The sequence below is a fragment of the Mobula hypostoma genome, chromosome 11 (assembly GCF_963921235.1).
Source record: "Mobula hypostoma chromosome 11, sMobHyp1.1, whole genome shotgun sequence".
In the NCBI taxonomy this organism is placed as follows: Eukaryota; Metazoa; Chordata; class Chondrichthyes; order Myliobatiformes; family Myliobatidae; genus Mobula; species Mobula hypostoma.
In genome coordinates, this window is record NC_086107.1 from 103005274 (window position 1) to 103028562 (window position 23289).

General features: G+C 42.9%; 1 protein-coding gene across 1 annotated transcript in view; it reads right to left on the minus strand.

Moving 5' to 3' along the window:
• phf5a (PHD finger protein 5A) overlaps positions 1–23135 on the minus strand; it is a 41343-nt gene extending 18208 nt beyond the window's left edge. The window contains exons 1-2 of the mRNA XM_063062714.1: positions 23040–23135; positions 14446–14469 (exon numbers count right to left, since the gene is read on the minus strand). Of these exons, the coding sequence (XP_062918784.1) occupies positions 14446–14469; positions 23040–23091 (76 nt within the window). The 5' untranslated portion in view covers positions 23092–23135. The remainder of the gene's footprint in view (positions 1–14445; positions 14470–23039) is intronic.
• Positions 23136–23289: the final 154 nt, after the last annotated feature.

The following is a 23289-nucleotide window of genomic DNA, read 5'->3' on the forward strand; positions in this document are numbered from 1 at the left end:
CCATCTCAGAGGCAGCAAAACCCCAGTTTACCTCAGATACGGGGCAACAGGGTGGCATAGTGCCTTACAGTACCAGTGATCCCGCCGCCACCTGTAAGGAGTTTGTACGTTCTCCCTGTGACCGTGTGGGTTTCCTCCGGATGCTCTGGTTTCCTCCTACAGCCCAAAGATGCACACAGTTGGTAAGTTAATTGGTCATTGTAAATTGTCCTGTGATTGGACTAGATTAAATCAGGGGTTGCCGGATGGCATGGCTTGAAGGGTTGGAAGGGTATATTCTGCATGGTATCTCAATCAGTCAATAAATAAATGAAGTTGGTGTGCACACACTTACCTGTTTTCTCAATACAACTCTTAGAATCAGGAAAAAAAAACTCAAGAGGTTCGCAAGGCTCAAATTGGCGAGCACACCCACCTACCATTAAAACTTCTACTTTTGCCCCACAGTACTGCAATGCGAATCATGCTTGCTTGGTAATGAGAACCCCCAATCCAGAATATTAAAAATAATCTATCTAGTGCCAGACCAGAGTGGCAGCATGGTGGTTTGCCTTAAGCTAATTAATGTCCATGGTTCACAGATCCTCTTTGGAAATACCACCAGCAGACAAGGAGAAAATAAACGTCAGAGATTCCAAACACCTCCACATTGCTGAAGAAAAAGCCAAGCAGGAGCTCCTTCATAATAATCTAAATTGATAAGCACAACGCTTTACAGTACAGGAGACCTGGGTTCATTTCACTCGTGATTAGGCTAGGATTAAATCAGAAGATTACTGGGCAGCTAGGCTCGAAGGGCCTGAAAGGGCTACTCTGCATTATATCTCAATAAATTAAAAAACATAAATGGGCAGCACTACTGCTGCTACTGCCTGTAATGACCTTGCGATAGGCTCGTTTTTGACGTACTCTGTGAATGTGGGTTGGGGGAGTGGACAAAGAGATGTGTCAGCCCGGATATATGAGCATCTGAGCAGCTTGCTGCAGGAACAAAGAAGAAACAGGTCACCTGGAAAGTGAGGAACTGTCTCTATCCAAGCTATATAGAAAAGGATCAACGGGATGAAATGGGGATGTGCTATTGTACCCTAGGGCTGTGACTGCAGAAAGGAGCAAGCAACATTCGCTGATTTTCAAATGTATGACGATGGGCAATGCACAGCTTGGAATTTTGCCAAGGTCACTTTGAGAGTTGTGCAATGTGCCCAACAAGATCGAGGAATAAGTGGATGGACACACGAAGGAGGGGTTCCTGAGACTTATTGGAATATCATCTCTATCACACGGATTAAATTATGGAGACCGATTAACAAACTGCAATTGAAATGACTAATTATGATTCAAATAAAGTTGTCAAGATATAAAAGAGATCGGACAGTATTCACATGCACAGATTTTTTTTCCCTCTTTCAAGCAGAATTGGGCCATTTGGCCCATTGATTCTGCTCCACTATTTCATTGTGGCTGATCCATTTTTTCCTCTCAGCCCCAATCTCCTGTCTTCTCCCCCTATCCCTTCATGCCCTAAACAATCAAAAATCTATCAAACTCTGCCGTAAATATAAGTAAAGACTTGGCCTCCACAGCCACCCGTGGCAAAGAATTTCACAGATTCACTCCTCTCTTGCTAAGGAAATCCTTCCTCATCTCCATTCTAAAAGGATGCTCCTCTATTCTGAGGTTGTGCCTTCTGGTCTTAGATTTTCCCACCACAGGAAACATCCTCTTCATATCTTTATGCAGTAAATTGGTTACTTTGAGTTCTTGTTATAGATTGTCATGAAAGCAAAAGACTCCAGCCAATGGATGCTTCTGAACATTTCTCTTTCATTTTGAAGAAACAGTCATCTGACTCGGGTACCACCAGAACTCCCTTCAGATAATACAAAACAGGGATGACGGAACAGGTAAATGTGAGCACATGTGATGACCTGCATCCAAATTTTTTCCTTTGCTTGTAAACCTGCATTTGCTGCAAGCAAATTCGAGCAGGAAACAGCTCTCAGGAAGGTTAACTGCTCTTGCGCTCATCCATAGGTTACTGCAGACCAGTTCTGCTCCATTACACACAAATTGCTGCAAAAGAAAAATTAGATCTACCATTTTTTTCCTAATTCACATAGAAATGCTTGAGTTTTCCCTGCACCAGTCACAAGCACAACAGTTAAATATAGATAAATATGAAAATATAGATAACACTCCAGTAGATACTTAGAGGTGAATGCAGTGTGGCAGTGCCTTTTACAAAATTAATAATGACCTTGAGTTTTCAAGGCAGTACCTGCTAGCCTAAATTAATATTTTGACAGGTCAGAGGTTGCAGCTGAAGATGAGGGGGAAGCCAAAATGCCAATGGAAGATAAAACAAATGCAGAGGAACTGCTAATCTGTCATCTCACTGAGGTCAGCTCTTTCCTTTTGCTCCTATCAAACAAAAAGCTTGTTTGTATCCTCTGCCTGGGAGATTTGTGCTTATAGCCTGGATTCCCATGGTGCACATACTCTGGTGTCAGGCAGACTAGGTGCCAACCAATGCCAAAGCTCATTTATAAAAGGAACATTTACTCAGGGACAAGTTCAATCCTTGTGGATTTGTGTTTCAAACGTGGAATGCAGCCCAGTTTTTTTCCACAAAGTCAGCCTAAGCCTCAATGGGATCTTTACAGAGAAATGGTAATCTTGCTGGCTCTGGTACAGGGAGCAGTGAATTGAGTTTTCTGTGTAGTAATTACATGATGGAACTTAGAAAAATAAGAACATTGCCGGCTTGAATAAACTTTTGTTTGCATTCATTAAGCTCCAGCGACTTGCAATACTTCACCCAAATGAGACATCTTGGTCCAAATTTGAATTGTTCCTCTCCCTCGCTGCTCAATAAGGAAGCTGGAACACTTACCCGCCATTAAACATTCAAATACAGAAAAGCTAAAGCAAGTTGCCAGCTTTTGATAATGCTTAAAAGGGAGGGGAGAGCTGGCAGCTGTGAAGGAAGGAAGGACAAAGTTGTACGGCGGCTTTCATATCCGCATCATGTGCTCTGACAACTACGCAGGCAATAAATTACTTCTAAAATATGTTGACTCCTGCACTATAGGCGATTGGAGCAAGCAATTTGTTCAGAGCAAGGTTCTACAAATAGTCTCCAGATGAATGACCTGTAAATTTGTGTTTCTTTAGTGGTATTGGTTAAGGCATAAATGTGGGGCCACAGACACCAGAAGAAACCTCCTGCGATTCTGTGAACAGTGCCAAGAGATCTTTCTCAGCAATCTGTGAGGATGAATGGGATCTCTGTTCAATGTTCCACCTTACAAAAAGACAGCATTTCCTACAGTCCAGTACTCACTCAAGAATTAGCCAAGAAATATCTAAACACACAGTCCCTTTAAATATTGTGTTACATTATAAGATTAATGTAGTCTTACATTATAAGACCACTAGGATAAAGTTAGCAAACAAGAAGTGCCCAGAATATTGATCGCCCTTTCTAAAAGAGAAAATTCATAGAATTAAAATACTTATGTTAATGAACTGAGATGGTGGATTGTATAATAACTTGAATCATTGAAGTAATGGGGAGAGAAAATTGAAATAATCATCTAGTCTTGGCTCTCAATTTAAAAGATGATCTATTGACTTCCACTCACTATAGGACTGGGAATTCAGCACTGGACGAGGCATCTGAAGGCAGCCAGTGCATCCCAGTTATTGCTTTCCAAACAAAAAACTGACCTGACACAAAAGAAAATTAAACCTCGTGACAAATACCAAAACAGATTGCAATAATTTCAAACGTACAGCTAAAAAGTTCTTCAGAAATAACATCTCTGCTGTAATGACAAAACATGTTCCTTCACACAGCAAAATATGAAAAGCAGATTTAAAAAAAAAAATTTTGCTGGCGGGATAGATGCTAGACGCGGGGGTAGATAATGTGATAATTTCCTTGCTCTTCTCCAATGGCATGATAGAATCTTTTACAGACACCTAAGGAGTTGGGCATCCGATTTATCACTACATCTGAAGGATGGGGCTTATTTATGAGGGTAACGCAAGAACAGAAACAATAGAGCTTGACGAACAGCTTCTCTATTTTGTCAACTTATGGTAGAAGCACTGGAAATGCTCTTGGTTTTTTTTAAAGCAGAAAAGAGCTGTGAAATGTGGCAACCAATATTAAAATAACATCACATTAACTGTGTAAATTTAATGCTGTTATGTGGAATTTAATAAAGTTTCAAGCTTGCTGGAAGCATTCAAACACCTTCATTTATATAACACTAATATAATGAAATATCCAAAACACTTTGCAGGAGCATAATAAGATCAGTGAAACTGATTGGTTTAAGGCCCTTCAGGAAGGAGAGACAAAACACAGAACAGTACAGATCAGGAACAGACCCTTCGGCCCAGAACGTTGTGCTGATTGATTAAATACCCTATTTAATTTTGCTGATGACACCACTGTTGTTGGCCAAATCAAAGGTGATGACAAACTTTCTTAGAAGTTTGTGTAGATTGTGCACAGTGCACAATGGAAATAGTTTGTGCACAGTGGAAAGTATCCTAATTGATTGCACCACAACCTGGTATGGAAACACCGAAGTCCAGGAATGGAAAAGTCTACAAAAAAAGTGGTGGATACAGCCCAGTCCATTGCAGGCAAAGTCCTCCCCACCACTGAGCACTTCTACATGGAGTGCTACCACAGGAATGCAGCATCCATCACCAAGGCCCCCCTTCACCTAGGCCATGCTCTTTTCTCACTACTACCATTGGGCAGGAGGTATATCCCCCCAGGTTCAGGAACAGTTAGTCCCACAACCATCAGGCGCCTGAACTGGCATGGATAGCTTAACTCACAACTCTGAACTGATTCCACAACCTACAGACTCACTCACAATTTTTTTGTAAATTCTATTCATTTCTTTATTTTCCAAGAAATGTCTGCAAGAAAATGAATCCTAAGGTAGTATATAAGTACTTTGATAATAAATTTTACTATGACTAAATTAGTAATCATATGCCTTACAAAACTTACCCTTTCTGCCTATACAATGTCCATTTCCTGCACATACACGTGTTTATCTAAGAATCTCTTGAATGCCTGTCGTATTTGCTTCCACTGCCCTTCCAGGCTATACAATCCAGCACCCACCACTCTCCATGTAAAATAATTTGCCCTTCTTTGAACTTACTCTTAAATACACTCTCTCTGGTATGTTGCATTTCATCACTAGGAACAAAGATACTGGCTATCTACTCTGTCTATGCCTCTCATAATCTTATAAGCCTCTATCAGATCTCTCCTAAGCCTCTGCCACTCCAAAAGAAAACAACCCAAGTTAGTTCAAACTCTCCATATAGCACATGCTCTCTAATGCAGACAGCATTCTGCTAAACCTCTTCCGCACCACTTCCAAAGCCATGACATTCTTCCTATAATGGGGTGACTAAATGCAATACTCAAGTTGTGGTCTAACTGCAAGGCTTTTGCCATTAACAGTGTACTATCCCAAACAGCAACACCACATTTGGCCAGGTTAAACCCCATCTGCTATTTCTTCTCCCAAATCTGCAACTGATCTACATATCACTGTATCCTCTGCCAGTCTTCTACGCCAACCACAACATCACGAGTTTTCATCTCCCCTGCAAACTCAGTAATTTATGTTTCCATCCAAGTCATAGCAGTCCCAGTCAGGATCCCTGCAAAACACAGCTAGTCACAGAAGTCCCATTGACCACCACCCTCTGACTTCTATGGACAAGCCAATTCTGAATCCAAACGTCCGATTCACCATGGATCCCATTCATTTTAATATTCTGGACGAGTCTGCCATGAGGATCCTTGTCAAATGACTTATTAAAATTCAGTAGGCAACATCCCCAGTTTTATATTTATCAATCTCCTTCTCACCTCCTTGAAAATGTAATCAAGTTAATAAGAAACAACTTGCCCTAAACAAAGCTGTGTTGACTCTCTCTAATCAGGCCATGGTTTTCCAAATGCTCATAAACCCTATCCCTAAGAATCCTCTCCAGTAACTTCCCTACCACTGATGTGAGACTCGCCTGTCTAATTTCCAAAATTATCCCTATTTCCCTTCTTGAATACTGGAAAGGAGATCCAAGGAGAAAATTCCAGTCCTCAAAACCTAAATAGCATTTTAATATCAACTCAAACCATAAAAACCAGTACTTACCCATAGGGTGGTACAGGCCAAAGATGTAACAGTTGGTAGGTTGATCGGTCATTGTAAATTGTGGGATTGCTGGAAGGGCCTATTCTGTGCTGTATCTCAATAAATAATAAATATTGGTACAGACAGCATATTGTCCTTCCATTTATGCAGTATGCAGCATGAGTGCTTATCAGTTGGCTCCTCATAAATAAAACAATTGATGTCATTCAGAAGCAATATTAAACATTTCATACCTGTATACATTTCCTAATACTCTCCATTTTAAATCTGTGCCAGGACTCCGTTAGGTGAAGTTAACTCATTATGGAGTTTCTGCAGTGCTACAGTTGATCAGGACGCATCATTCCACCAACAGATAATTTCTTTTGTACATGTGGACATAAGCATTGAAAGGCACTACATAAGATTCAAGTTACAGACCCTACAACGTGAGGCATCTACCACTATTTTCTACTGTGTCATTCCAACTCTCCCTCTTCCAGACATTACAATTTTAGGGAGTGGCCCATAACACTTCTGTGGGTTAGGCACTTTGGTGGTGGGCTCCTGGCCACAGTGCTGGATCAGGCTGAAGACTGGGGCTTTTCCTCTCCCAGCCCAGCTGTCAGAGAGAGCAGAGCAGTCACTTCCTGGCCATCAATGCAGAATGTTACCTTTCTCACTTACTGAAGCTTAATGACCAACAGCTGAGGAAAAACTGCAACTGGTTTTCACTAAAAGCCGTAAGAGAACACCATTGTTAGCAAGAGTGACATATTTTAAAGGAAAAAGTGTATAACCAGCTTAATTTGTTTGCTGACTTCCATGGCCTAAAATTATTATTATTTCTTCACAATTTGTGTCATCACATTATTTAGATAGGGTTTTAGAAACACAGAAGCAATAGTAAATTGCACTCTGGTTAGGTCACTCGTCTGAGTACTACTGGTACCATGTAACCCAGTACTACCTGTCACATAGTCGGGTGGTCGACGACTAAACCGGCTCCCCCACCAGGCTTGCCTGGTGAGGAGGGTGGCTAGACATCCTGCAGGACGAAAAACAAGACCTGTCAAATGGCGGATGAACCCTCTTCTAGGGTCAACGGCCATCTAGCAAACACGTGCCGTGAAACGTGGAAAGGGCATCCCTCACATCAAAGCTTGGTCTGGCCATTCACTACAACAGGACTTCCCCCGGCTGTATTGGACCCCACCAAGCTACTGGATCCGGGATGGGATGTCGAGAGGGTGGGTCTGGACTTGTGCAACCCCCTACTCACCTAAAATCCATTCACGCACACGCTGTTCCTTTCTGAGGAGTGCGGTACCCCACTAACTGACTGAAAGGAACCATCATCATCCGGGGGGAGGGGGAGGGGGAGAGAAATGCACACCTGCGTTACCTGACAACTGCACTTGGATTGAGTCCTACCTGAGATTGATTGGTGTATTAAATAAATCCAATTACAAGGCTGTAGTTACCTTTCCTATTCATGCTGACTGGATTTATAGAACACTAACTCATTAACACAAACCCAGATGAAACATGTATACTGATAAGAGAACAGGCAGTAGAGGTGGGCAGGTTTCAGCCCTGTCCCTCCGTGATTCAATAATGTGACAACTGGCAAGACTCAGCTGTACAGAATGATCACACTTCGGTGATCTCCCAGAAGGCTGCTACCACCTGTGGAAGTGCTTTTGGCAAGAGGCAAAGACTTAGTAGTCAGATAACTATTTCAGTGAAATGCAATGGAGGACTTATCTCCAAAGACAGATGAGCATTTGTGTAGCACTATAGAGTACTTCTCAAAAACTCCTCACAGTACCATGCAGCAAATTACTCACAAACCCAGTCACTACTACGTATGCAAAACGCAGCAATCACTGAGCAGAGAAGACTTAATAAGCAGTTAATCTGCTTTTGGCAATGTTATTGATGGAATTTAGCCAGGATGCCAATTGAGCACATTGCTCATCCACAAACAATGGCATTGGCCAACATTTATGTCAAGAAGTGGATCAGGTCATTCAGTTTCTGTTAACACCTCACATGAAGGACAGCACCTCCAAGAGTTCAAATGAAGTACTGCAGAAAGACATACTCCGGACTGACAACCTGATTCAAAGCTTAAAAGTGCCACATCCATTCACTCAGTTTACAGCTGAGTTTGTATCGGTCATAGATAAGCACAGCCCCTGCCAAACCATTTAAACTGTCTACTCCCATCGACCTGCACCGGGACCACAGCCTCCATTCCCCTACCACCCATGTACCACTCCAAACTTCTCTTAAATGTACCCCACTCACATCCCTGGAACCTACCTCACCACTAATCCTATCAATCTCGGACTGAATGTGATCCCCACTCATCTTAGATCATATTTGTAATGCCCCGATTCAGACTTGAAGGTCACATCTGTCCCACAGTTAGCAGCCTTTTGGTATATGTCCTGGGTGGGTTGGAGAATTAAAATCATTCATCAGCTTTAAGCTGAAGGTAAGCATTGCATTGATCGTGGACTGCATACGGAAGAGTGAACTAGAGGGAATAGCAAAAGGGGAAGGGAGATGTGCCTGGCGGTGGTACTGCCTAAAATTTGGTAGAAATTTAAAAAAGGTAATCCAGAAAGTGGGATCTAGAAGCTGAAGGGGAACCTAATTGTTGCTCTGGTTGTGATGAGCAACAAGATCGGAAATGTGAAGTGAAACAACAGATGAAACGCCTGTTGACTAAGGTGGAGGAAAAACCAAGATGGTAAATAAAAGCTCATACCCACTGGCGGGGAAAGTATCAAACATCAGAACAGATCTGATAGTGCGAGAGAAAATGGGTGAATGGAGCCCTCAAAGAAAGCAGGTAGGAGGTGCGGGCAAGGTTAAACTCCCGGTCAAGATGACACTGAGCTACAATGTCATGGCTCAGACTTGGGTTTGTGGGGATGAATTTGGAAACAGATGGGGTTGTTAGAGGTCTGGGGCAGTAATGAAAGGAGTTTGAGTCCTGATCGAAGAATTCTCTGTTGAACGCCGGTGACGCCAGAAGTCATGTGGCAGGTGCTCAGGAGACCAGCGATCCCCAGTATGGAGACTAGTCCCGGGTTGGAAGTCTGTATGAGTGGCTACGGGTATGGGTAAGAGTCACGAGGGCCGGTGAACCCCAGGCCATTGGGATCAGAGGTCCAGAAATCAAGGCACAAAGGTCAAACCTGGCAAAGTCTGAAAGTTGAAGACCAAAGGTAGGGGCCTGATGGAGTCACAAAGACTCAGGTCACTGGGGTCAAAGGTGAGTGCGAGTCTGGAAGTCAAAGCCCAAAGGCCAAACCCATGATTAAGGTCCTCAGGTGAAGTTTGAAGTTGGAGGGCTGAAGACTGCGAGTCCTAGAATCTGACAAGGACTAGAGGCCCGGAGATGGCCTGTCCTGGGGTTAGCACCCTGTCTGGGTGGGAGGGATGGGAAATCTGTTTGTCTTGCTGTTGTTGGTGAACTGCCAGAATCAGGTTTAATATCACCAACATATGTCGTGAAATTTGCTGTCTTTGTGGCAGCAGCACAATGCAATACATAATAATAGAGAAAAACGTGAATTATGGTATATTAAATTAAATAGTGGAAAATAAAAAGTAGTAGTGAGGTAGTGTTCATGGGTTCAATGTTCAGTCGGAAATTGCATGTTCCTGAATCGTTGAGCGTCTCCCCTCAGGTTCCTGTGCCTCATTCCTGATTGTAGCAATGAGAACAGGGCATGTCCTGGATACTGGAGTTCCTCATGATGGATGCTGCCTTTTTGAGGCTTCACTCCTTCAAGATGTCCTGGATACTATGGACGCTAGTGCCCAAGATGGAGCTGACCAAGTTTACAACTCTCTGCAGCTTACTTCAATCCTGTGCAGTAGCTCCCTCATACCAGATGATGATTCAGCCAGTTAGAATGCTCTCCACAGTACATCTGTAGAAGTTTGACAGCGTTTTCGGTGACTTACCAAATCTCTTCAAACTCCTAATGAAATAAGCTGCCACTGTACCTTCTTTGAAGCTGCGTCAGTATGGTGTGCCCACATCCTTTGGCCTCAATTTACAGCTGAGTATTCCATTCAAACCCCTTGAACCTACATGATTTGGACCCATATGGCCTCCCATAGCTGTGCCTTTGATTTACAAGAATGTGGGGAGACAAAGAAAAAGTTGTTCAATGTATGAACAAGTTCAGCTAAACCTGGGAGGGTGTTCTTTCGGAGAGAGAGAGAGAGATTGGGTCTTTGTTCAAGGAAGAGATAAGGGCCCCCAGGCCATTCAGCTATAGGATAAGGTGTAGAGGGACCAGACATCCATGGTAAAGATTAGTCTATTGAGACTATCAAAATTGCGAACTAGCAAAGTGGCAGAGGGTATCAGAGATGTCACAGTGGTCCTGACAAGTGAAGAAAGAATAGAGCTATAGAGTTACACAGATCCATCACAACAACAGGCCTCTGACCCACTGAATATCTGCCACCCATTTACACTAATTCTACATTAATCTTATTTGTTTTATTCTGTCCACATTTCCATCAACTGGTCCCAGACTCTGCCTTTCACCCACATACTGGCAGGAATTTACAGTGGCTAATTAACCTGCCAATCAGCCCCTCGTCTGGATTTGGGAGGACACCAGAGCGGCTGGAGGCAACCCACACTGACAGAGGGAGAATGTGCAAAGTCCACACAGACAGCATCTGAGGTCAGGATCAAACCTGGGTCTCTGGTGCTGTAAGCAGCAGTTCTACAAATCTGTATCACGATCCTACCCTTAAGAGAGTCACAGTAGAAAGAAATATATTCTATGGGTTAAGAATGGGCTTTTATGATGTGTCTACACAAGCAGTCCTCTGCATGTCGATCCTGGTGAGGAGGTAGAAGTAGATGTGCATAATTGGGGAATGAGGCTGGAGGTTATGGAGAGATCTCAACAGGAATATAGGTTACTGACTGTTTAGGAGACACCAATGTTCCATGGTATAATACAACTTACCATCATCTTGATGAGGTTACCCATAAATAGTTTATATCATTGGCTCTGGAAGCATACATACACAAAAAACCTCTTCTGTAACTTATACCAGAATGATGCCAGCCCAGAGGGTTATCAGTACTGCTTTCCTCCTTCCCATCTCTCATTTATCCTACATATCCTTCATGAGGTATGATGTTGCCCAGTATGGAAGACAGTATTCAATGGGCTTGACCAAAGCTAAAAAAAAAAAGGACAACTTCCTCCCCATTGCAACTTGAGATCATGGAAACCACTTCATTAGTCCGTAATGTGCACCTTTGCTCCACTCGCCACAAAGTCTGGACTTCCTCGTGGACATCCATTTCAATTCAACTTCCCATTACCATTCTGACAACGTCCATGGCTTCCTCTACTTGAAGGAGCAACACCCCAAATTCTTTCTGGGTAGCCTCTAACCTGATGGCACGAACATCAATTTCTCTAAATTCCTGTAATTACTCTCTCATCCCCTCTCTTTTCCATTCCCTATTCTGGCTCCCTTCTTACTCCCTCTCTTCTTCTCTCCTGGCAATCACCTCCCTTTGGTGCACCTTCACCTGCTCCCTCTCCCATGGTCAACTGTCTTTTCCTTCTAGATTCCTTCGTCTTCAGCCCTTTACCCTTTCTACCCATCACCTTCAAACTTCTTTCTTTGGCCCAGTCTCACTGCTATCTTATATTCCTCCTCTTCCCCCCACCTCTTATTCTGGCTTCTTCCCCATTCCTTTCCAGTCTTTATGAAGGGTCTTGTTCCAAAATGCCCATTTCCCTCTATTGATGCTCCCTGGCCTGTTGAGTTCCTCCAGCATTGTGTGTGTGTTGCTCTAGATTTCCAGCATCTGCAGAATCTCATGTGTTATGATTAGTCCTTTGAATTTCACAGCAACTTTAAGGGATATATCTGCTTAAACTCCCAAATCCCTTTCTACAATCCCTCTTATCTCATAGTATAGAAACTATGTTGATTTATCACTTCTAGGGAACATTCGGTGGCCTCACAGCTGTAAAAATTTGATGCAGTTTTACCACCCACAGAATCTCTACATTAAACTTATTTGCCTTTACAACTTTTTGCTCCCATTGACATAACAGATTCCAATGCAATTTTATCCAACTGCTTAATCACAATACAAAAACTGCATCGGATGATAAGGGTTGGAGACACCCAAGTCCCATGAAATTGCAAAGTAACTAAGAATGCAGCTTCGTAGACATTTTGAAATACCGGTGATAAATAAATTATCATTGTACAGTTGTGTTTAAATTTGAAACAGTAAATAGTCCAGTCTTGGTCATTATTTTTCTCCTAAAAATGTGGGAATTTGTATATACTTCAAAAACATTAATTGTCATAAACCTAGCCAGTTACAACTTGCAAGGGAAAGAAATCATTAATCAAAGTCAGCTCTTTACAGATTCAGCTATATTATAAAAAAGGTGTAATTACAACAAGAAGCAAAATCATTGCAATAAGCAACCTTCGTAAGACTTCATTAAAATGGCTAATCAGACACCTAATCGATGTGCTAAACATTTTGGACAGTTTTTTTCATATGCAAAACTTTAACACAGATGGTAAATTGACATCAAAATTATTTAATCTCATTCTTTCAGTTGAAATGTATTTGATGCCAATAATATACTAATTGACAGCTTTGATATTTTTATTTTAATTGGCAGATGCTGAAGAGTATTGATGGCTCTGGGCCTGTATCATTGGAATTCAGAAGAACGAAGGGGTGACCTAATTGAAAGATGAAAGGTCTTGATAAAAGTGGATGTGGAGAGGAGCGGGGGAGTCTTAAGACAAGAGGACACAGCATCAGAATAGAGGGGCATCCTTTTAGAATGGCGATGACGAGGAACTTCTTTAGCCAAGGAGCGGGGAATCATTGCCACAGGAAGCTGTATATTTTATGTATTCTTTATGTATATTTAAGGCAGAGGTTGTTAAGATTCTTGATTGGTCAGGGCATGAAGGGATACGGGGAGGAAGGCAGGAGATTGGGGCTGAGAGTGAAAATGGATCAGCCATGATAAAATGGAGCAGACTCAATGGGCCAAATGGCCTAATTCTGCTTCCATGTCTTATGGCCTTATTATAATGGTTTAGGTGACTCTGACAAAGTCTTCAACCTGAAAGGTTAACTTTGTTTCTCTTCTCCAGATGGTGCCTGACCCTGAGAGTCTTCAGCATTTTCTGTTTCTGAGGAGGTTTTACCTGGAACGTAGAGGACGAAGAGGCAAAGGGAGAAGTCAGCTGGCTCCAAGTGCTATTCTGAGACATTGGGCATAACTGAGAGCACAAAGACTGGTAGGTGGAAGAAGCTTTTGAAGACAGTGAAACAGAACAAAGCTCCAGAGTGCTGAGCGGAATGACTGCAGGCATTTGACTGCTGAAGAAAAGTAAAGGTAGATTAGTGAAATGGAAGGGAACACTTGCCCATCTGTTCAAACAAAAGGCAGCTGCAGAGGCCAGAGGATAGAAATTAGGAGGAAATTTTTAAAAGGAAAAAAGCAGAACCATGAACACAAATGAGAGAAGTAGCAATAGGACGTGGGTACTGAATTAGTTGGGAGTTTATGAAGACTCGAGTTCATTTCCCCAAAGATACAAATATCAGTATAGAGAAGGGATGGGCAGCTCAGAACTAGCAGAACACCGAAAGCTGGCACAGTGCTCAAAGGCTGCATGCTTTTTTTGTAAGCTGCAACTTGTGATCATGAGAACTTCAGACATACCACATCAGGCAGGACAAAAGTTTAAAGGTTAAATAGAGGATTAAAAACCAAGATATCAGCACATTTCGCTCTGACAAAGGCAATTTTCCCTACAGCCATGTGATATACAAAAAGACACTGCATTTTTTTCTTAAGGGACTTAAACAAAACTTTCTGGTCATTTACCATACCCTCTTTTATTTAAGTGCAGAGCACAACCCTTTATTCTAAATCAAACTGATCTGCTGCAGCTCAATAGTGAGTCACCAGTGAGCGTTAAAAACTTTCCAGTAGGTTTATGCCAGTTTGGGGACCTTGAACAGCGAGTTGTACCTTCTGATACTGTTGGAACTTTGCCCTCTACTAGTTTGAAAAATACTTGTAAAAACTATAAAGATCCAGTGAAACTTTACCAAGTTTTCTAATTAGGAAAAAGCATTCAAATAAGCAGTAGACTGCAAAAGAGATGGTTAGGAAAATAATCAAGACAGAAAAATACTTACATTTCTCACACAGTCGCCCAATAGCTGTAAAACAAAAAGAAACCAAGTTAGACTAAAATTGTCAGAGGGTGGCAAATCTGTGGATTTCGTTGCCACAGGAAAATATGAAGGTTAGGTCATTGGGTGTACTTAAGGCGAAAGTTGATAGATTCTTGATAAGCCAGGGCATGAAAGGTTATGGGGAGAAGGCAGGAGAATGGGGTTGAGAGGAAAATGGATCGGCCATGATGAAATGGCGGAGCAGACTCGATGGGCACATGGTTTAATTCTGCCCCTATGCTTTATGGTTAAAGATTAAAGTCTGCCACGAGCCTTGTGGCCCATCAGGCCAGTGCTTATGCCGGTTTCCGTGGCGTGAAGCAACTGAGAGTACGAGGACCACCCCCCCCCCCCCGGATAGGACACCAGTCTATCGTGAGATTAACCTCCAGCATTTTTGCGGTACCCATTCTCAGCTGGGTGGACTGGAGCATTGTGTGGTTAAATGCCGTGCTCAAGGACACACACGCTGCCCCAGCCGAGGCTCAAACCCACGACCTTCAGATTGCTAGTCCAACGCCCTAACCACTTGGCCACGTGCCACAAATGTTTTATGGTTATTTCCCAAAAAAGATCATCTTAGTGAGCTCACTGGCTCTCCATTCAGCTTTGGAGGACCTTGACAACAGGCTGCTGTTTATCGATTAAAGCACAGCGTTCAACACCATTATTCCCTCAATGCTAATCAACAAGCTTCAAAGCTGAACCTCTGTACCTCCCTCTGTTTTCTTATTTGGACCCTCAACTTCTTTATCAGAAGACCAGTTGGTGCAGATCGTTGAAAACATCACCTCCTAAAGATTGTGTTTGTACTTCACAAAACTCTCTTTTGCCTAACAAAATTCCTCATTGTTACCCCGCTCAGCTGGCATGATGACAACAGAACTGCCACTCCTAAGAATCCTTTCTGATGCCTGACAAAGGCAGGCATTAGAAAAAAGGAAGCTCTTGTCACCCATTTCACTGGATATTCGCAGGGTGTTTTCTACATGGTCAGCCTGTTACATTTTAGCTGACTGCAAAAATTGTCTGACATTTCAGAATGTATGGTTAATTTGGAATAGGATGGTCTGTGGGGATGTAAAGGAACTGAAAAGTGAATTTTAGTTTCATAAACCAGCTCGAATGAAATTGGTAGCACCTGGAAAATCAGCTGAGTCCTTGACAAAACTGAGAGGAAGCTACTGACATGATGAAGGAAGCCCTGAACATCACCAGAAAGGACGACCTTCATTGCTGCCCTAAATGCTGGTGGCGTAACAGGCAGTAAATACACTGGTTCAAATAGTGTCGAGGATAATTATTACTGTCAGCATTCTCTTCACCATTACAAAAACCATTCATTAAATATCACATCCCAGGAAAAACCTTCATGAGAAATAGATGCTATGACTATCTAGCATTTTGAGCTGCTCTGCTTTTCACTACGATCATGGCCAACCTACCTCAGCATTCTTCCCAGTTCTGATTCTAGATCTAATTCCCTTACTGTCCAGAAATTTATCCATCTGATTTGAATGAACTCATTGACTGAACCTTAGTATCTTCATGGGGACAGAATTCCAAAGATTCACCACTCTGAATTTTTCCCTAATCTTGGTACTCTTTATTCTCTAATTATGCTCCCTGGCCTTAAGGCTCCAGTGCCAAGGAAACATCCTCCCTGCATTTAACCTGTCAACTCCTTTAAGAATTTTCTGTATTCCAATGAGGTGTTTTCTCCTCTTCTAACCTCTAGAGAATACAGTGTCAGGCTACTCAATCTCTCCTCACACAGCAAAGTTGTCATCCTTGTAACCAGACTTATGAATTTTTGCAGCATTTTCTCAATGGCAAGGTCATTCTATCTTGGGTAAACTTTACACAATGTTCCACATGCATTCTCACGAAGGCCATTTATTGATGCAATCAAGGCTAACATAACATTTACCCTTCCAATTGTTGGCAGTCAGTGACTTGTATACAAGCACTACCAGATCCCTTTGAGCATCAACAATACCCAATTTTCCATAATTTAACAAATACTCCTTTTTGCTGCCATGTGCACCAAGGCTGGTGACCCTACATTTACCATAGTAAAATTTATCTGCTGTAATTTCAACCGAGTTTGTCTCTTTCCCCTTTGAAGCCTCTACGTTCTTCTCCATACTCACATCACTGTTTCGCATCATTAGCAAACTTGGAACTATGATATTTGGTTCCTCAAATTGTTGAAATGGATAGTGAATACCTTGAAGACAAAGAACCAACAAGCCTGATGCCAACTAGACACAGCCTATCAATCGGAGATTGGTCCATTCTTTGGTGTCTGTCTCATAACGATTTTCAATTCATGCTAGTATATTAAAATCAATTCCATGTGTTCTAATCTTCTTGACTAAACATCTGGGTAGACCCTCCATATTTTCTGGCTAGGAAATATCTCCAACTTACACCTTACTCCTTCAGCGTCAAGAAGATATGATCACAATCACAAGGAAACGTTGGAGATGGATTGGGCACATGATGAGAATAGAGGCCAACTCCATCAAGACAGCACTTTACTGGACTTCTGAAGGATGGAAGAAACATGGAAGACCAAAGGCAACTTTGCGCTGTACTGTAGAAGCAGAAATGAGGACCCTGAACCACACCTGGGGCACAATAGAGAAGACGGCCAAAGACAGACAGAGATGGGGGACCTTCATTGCTGCCCAAAGCGCCAGTGGTGTAACAGGCAATAAGTTAGTAAGTAAACTCCTGTGTGGGAGCTTTTTGAAAATTATTGCCTCATTTTCAGACCATGGGAACTGCATATGCTGCTTTGGCAGTATTATGCAATTAGCATCAATGCCTGAAGCTGGGAATAAATCTAAACTTCTAATTTTTGATTGATACAAAATACAATGATAAATCATGGGATTATTTACTTTAGGGATCATGAAAAATTCATTCAATACTTCTAGCTTACTGTCTTTCAGACAGATCAAAACCAATATGGACATCAAATCATTTCCTACCTTGTTCCATGCTTGGAGCTAAATAAAAAATATTAAATCTAAAACCGGAAAGCCCAATTGTCGTCACATTTGCATCTTTGTGTGTCTGTGCGGTATTTTTTTTATTTCTGCTTCATGATGTGTGCAGACATGGTTGGACAGATTGCCAACATCATTCATTTATTGACAAAAATTTTTTAAAGATAAAGGTCAAGAAGAGACTCTGGCAATAGATTTGTAAAGTTTAAAAAGGTACATTCATTTTCCAGGATCTAGGCATAATGGCTAAGGTCAGGATGTTTCGTCCATCATTAATTCCACATGCAAAAGTGGCAGTAAGCCATCTTCCAGAATTCCTTTGGTGAAGGTATTTCAACAGTTTAATCTGGTAGCGTGGTTCAGGATCTGAGCCAACCTACAAAGGAACAGCCGACTTATTTTCAAATTGGATGGGAACTCAAGGTAGTGGTATTCCCATATTCTTTTTCCTACTTGATAGTAGAGGTCAGGGGCTTGGGAGATGCTGTCATAAAAGTCTGGCTGATAGATGCACTGAATTTTGGAGATGTTACACACTGCAAAGGGAGGCGGGGAGGAGATATATCTCTATCAAAGGAGGTGTACGACGATCCTTCCCTCTGCTAGCTTGCAGGTCATCCTTGGGCAAGGTGTAGCACCTGCTTCACCTCACCCCCACTCCCCTCCCCATCAGGGTCACATGAAGCTAAGGGAGCGGCTGATGCATATCACAAGTCCCCATTGCAAGGGGGACTCAGCAATTTTTAAATGCTATTGCGCTAGCATTGGTAAGTAGACTCTTTCTTGTTGGACACTGCTATTGCCGGACACTTACATGGTTTGAAATGTGAAACACTTATGTATATTTCAATGTCACCAAGGTCTCATTGCACTTTAGACCTTTCCATTTGTGAATGATACTGAGTACTGGGTAATCATCCCCTTGTGATTTTGTAAATGAAAGGGCTGTAGATCACTGGGCCTAGGGCACTGCCTTGATGGACTCCTATAGTGACATCTTGGCACTGGGATGAATGCCCTCTTGACAACCACAACCATCTTCCTTGTGGGAGGTATGACTGAGGTGACTAATGCTTACATGGTGCTCGTTCAGTGGTTTTACCAGGACACCTTGTTGCTAAATGCTTTGGTGTCAAGGGTAGTCAACTCCCATCTCACCTCAAATCCAAATCTGCAATGAGGTCTGGGGAGGAGAGGTCCTGGCAAAGCCCAAACCATGCATTAGTGCGCAAAACACAAAATGCTGGCGGGTAGTCAAGTCAGGCAACGTCCACAGAGGGAAATGGAGTCGATGTTTCTGGTCGAGAACCTTACTTGGACTGTCTGAATCCCGGATGCAGAGTTTCAACTTGAAACAATGACTGTTCTTTTCCTTTCATAGATGCTGCCTAACCTGCCAAGTTCCTCCGGTGTTTTGTGTGTTGCTCCAGATTCCAACATCTGGAGGTCCTTGTGTCTCCTAGGCATTGGTGAGCAAGTGCTACTTCATAGTAACATGACAGCATTGTTGATAATTGAGAGCAGTTTTCCATAACGATGGACCAGTGCTGTAACTGTAATAGCTTGTCCGGGATTGCAACAGGCTCTCCAGCACAGAAGAGATGTTGTTTCGACCAATAACCAAAGATGCAACATAATAGGTTCAGCAGCCATTTATGTGTACGCTATTTCTTGAACAGATTCTGTTGCTATTTTTTTTTCTCTCAACGTTCCTTTGTCTTAAGCCATATTTCAAATACCTCCCAGTGGCCAAACATTTTAATTTCTATTTCCGTTCCAACGTGTTGGTCCATGGCCTCCTCTTGTACCGAGATGAAGCCACCCTCAGTGTGGAGGGGCAACACCTTATATTCCATCTGGGTAGCCTCCAACCCGATGGCACGAACATCCATTTCTCCTTCCGGTAAACAAATCCACCCCCCCTCTCTGACCTTTTACTTCCCCCCCTCACCCCACCCTCCAGGTTCCCTCCTCCTTCCCCTTCTCCAATGGTCCACTCTCCTCTCCTATCAGACTCCTTCTCCAGCCCCTGACCTTCCCCACCCACCTGGCTTCACCTATCACCTTCCAGCTAGTCCTACTTCCCCTCACCCCCCCCCTTTGTATTCAAGATTCAAATACATTTATTTTCAAAGAATGCATGAATTATACAACCTTGAAGTTTACTTGCTCACAGGTGGTCACAAAGCAAGAAACCTGTAAGAACCCAACTAGAGAAAAAAAAGAAAACTAAAAATAAAAGACCAACTCCTGATGCGCAAGAAAGGAAAAAAGTACAAATCATGCAAACAAACAAAGTGAACAGCAGCATTCCCAACCAAAATTGAGTCCTCAGATCTGAAGCCCAGAGTAGGCCCAAAGCCTCGCTTATCACAGCAGCCAGGGCAGTCTTCAAAGCCTCAGCACCATGGAGATGACCATAGCGGAGAACGAGTGAAATCAGATCTCGCCTCCAATCTGGGCAGGCATTTACATTGTCTAAACAGCAGATTGTACCTTGCACAGGAACACAGACACCACAGCTGTGAAAGGCTCCAGGCCCAGACCATGCTGCTCTCATAAGAACACAAGAAATAGGAGCAGGAGTCAGCCATCTGGCCCATCGAGCCTGCTCTGCCATTCGATAAGATCATGGCTAATCTGGCCATGGACTCACCTCCATCCACCTTCCTTTTCCCCATAACCCTTAATCCCCCTACTATGCAAAAAACTATCCAACCTTGTCTTAAATATATTTACTGAGATGGCCTCCACTGCTTCATTGGGCAGAGAATTTCACAGATTCACCACAAAAAAGTAACTACATAAGCTCTTTCAAATCAGCCTGAACCAGCATCAGAACTGAGCTCTCTGGCATCCATCCCCCTTCCTTCTCAGTGCTGAAGAAATGAATGAGGACCTCGGCCCGAAATATTGACCATCTAATCCTCTCCATAGAATCTGCCCGACCTGCTGCGTTCCTCCAGCATTTTGTGTGCGATATTTTAAAATATTTTTACTTTTTAGAATGACTGTCGTCGGAACATAGGAGATCATTCTGCCAATCATGTCAGTGCCAGCTCTGGGATTTCAGAATCAGGTTTATTTTGGAATCACTTTTGAGATCTCCACTTCATTTTCTTTCTCTCATATGCTCATTAACTCCTACTGACTTATCATCCACAGCCAATTTACAGCACGACTTTGAGATGGGAGAAACGTATAGCCCCTGCGGGGAACCCACACGGTCATAAGATCACGCAAACTCCAGTTCATCACAAACTGACACATGCACCAATCCTCACAGAGGGATCAGAAGTGGAGAGAGTGGGCAACTTCAAGTTCCTGGGTGTCGAGATCTCTGAGGATCTAAACTGGTCTCAAAATATCGATGCAGCTATAAAGAAGGCAAGACAGCAGCTATATTTCATGAAGGGTTTGGGATTTGGTTTGTCAACTGAACCACTCGGAAACTTCTACAGATGTATTGCGGAGAGTGTTCTGATAAGCTGGAATTGGGAGCAGGGGCTACTGCAAAGAATCGAAAGTAGCTACAGAAAGTTGTAAAACTAGTCGGCTCCATCATGGGCACTAGCGTCTGTAGTATCCGAGATATCTTCAAGGAGCGGTGCCTCAGAAAGGCGGTGTCCATCGTTAAGGACCCCCATCACCCAGGACATGCCCTCTTCTCATTGTTACCGTCAGGATGGAGGTACAGAAGCCTGAAGGCACACACCCAACGATTCAGGAGCAGTTTCTTCCCCTCTGCCATCCGATTCCTAAATGGACATTGAACCCATGAGCACTATCTCGCTTTTATTATTTGTTTTGCACTATTTTTAATTTAACTATTTAATGTACATATATACTTACAGTAATTGATTCACTTATTAGTTTTCCCCTATATTATCATGTTTTGAATTGTACTGTTGCTGCCAAGCTAACAAATTTCATGACATATGCCGGTGATATTAAACCTGATCTGATTTCATTCCGGCAGCATATTAGGTCAGGATTGCAGACATCCCACCTCTCCTGGAAGATCCGGGAGTCTCCTGCATATCGATAGTGGCTCCCTGACGCCCGGAAATTATATACAATATCCTGGAAATAGATTTTTTTGATAGGGAGAGGGAGCATCCTGATTGGTCTCTCTTCGTGCTAAGAGTGGTCCCCAACCACCGGGCCGTAAGGAAACAATATGATTTGGCGATATGAAATGATATGAGTCATTTGCACCTTTCCTCATTCCCTGTCACACACTGTTGAACTTGAACGCACGCGAGGTCATTACCCACGCATCATCCATGTCAGCGTAGAAAGATCAACTCCTCACTTGTAAATGACGGCAGGCTGAAAAGTATGTTTGACATAACATCTCTGCCGGCATTCTGGATCAAAGTCAAGGCTAAATATCCTGAGATAGCCACGGAAGCACTGAAAACGTTGCTTCCATTTCCAACATCATATCGCTGCGAAGCAGAGTTTTCTGCAATGAATGCAACGAAAACTAAACTGCGGAATAGACTGGACATAAGGAACCCCCTTCGAGTATTGCTGTCTCCCATCACCCCTCGATAGGACCGTCTTGTTGCAGGAAAACAAGCCCAGGGCTCGCACTGATTCAGCGATATTGGTGTGTTGCAATGATTTTATATGTTCATATGGGGAAAATTTGCGGTGTACTTAATATCCAAACGTTACTTAAAATGTTATGATGCTATTGACTTATCACCTATATTCCGGTCGTGATTAACACCCCACCCAGGTCCACAAGAATATTGTCAATATTAAACCGGTTCGCAGTGCAAAAAATGTTGGGGTTGCTAAGTAGACCTATCAGTTTTCTCTGTGGACGGGCTTTACAGTCGACCTCAAAAATAATGACAGTGTTGCTCGCTACACTGTTTGCAACAGTGACTTTTCTATTGCCCATGGTGGGTTAAAATGTAAAAGGCATATTGAGGTGAGTTTAACAGGTGTCATTACAGCAGAGCTAACGTTATTTAAACTAGCTAGCTAGCTGCTGAGGAGCTACGCTATTGATGTCCTACGCGATGAGGCCAAACTCCCTGTAGACTTGCTTAAAGTTGTAATAGAATAAACATGATAATATAAGCACATATTTTAATGTCATATTTGCTGCATATACCCAACTTGGTTTACAGATTAGACAAAATAACTAAATAAAGTATGACATACACCCTTGGAGGTCGACGGGGGTGGGGGGGGGGGGTGCTACCTCCCTGAAATGAGTTTTTGCAGGGTGGGATGTCTGGGATTGAATCTGGGTGGCTGGAGCTGCGAAGAGTGGCTTCTGCCGGCTCTAAATCTAGTAAGTGCAGGTAGTGGACGGGGGAAGTACAGCCTCAAACCAAACTATTCTGAGGCAAAAACAAGACCAGTGAGTCGGGCGGGAGGAGGAGGGACGACGATACGGCGGAACTGTCCCCGTCCCCACGTGCGCCGAGTCTGCTTTTGAAGCCGCTCCCAACTCCGAGTACGACCCCTCAGAAACTTAGGGAGGGATCCCGTCAACAGTGTCATCCACTAACTCACCAACGCCGGCCTGTTTCCGACAGAAAATTAAATCTGGGTGATGCTTCGCCATCGCGACTCCAACCGCCACTCGCCGCCGGAAGCACCTTCCGTCCTTTGCACTTTGACCTCTACTCTTATAATTTATTTAAAAATTCACAGCAGATAAGAGAAATTTATAGTAAGACAATTTCCAAAAATAAAGTGACCACAGAAAGTGATTTTTAACAGAAATACACGCTCCTAAACGTATCACTTATGGTGGAAGGAC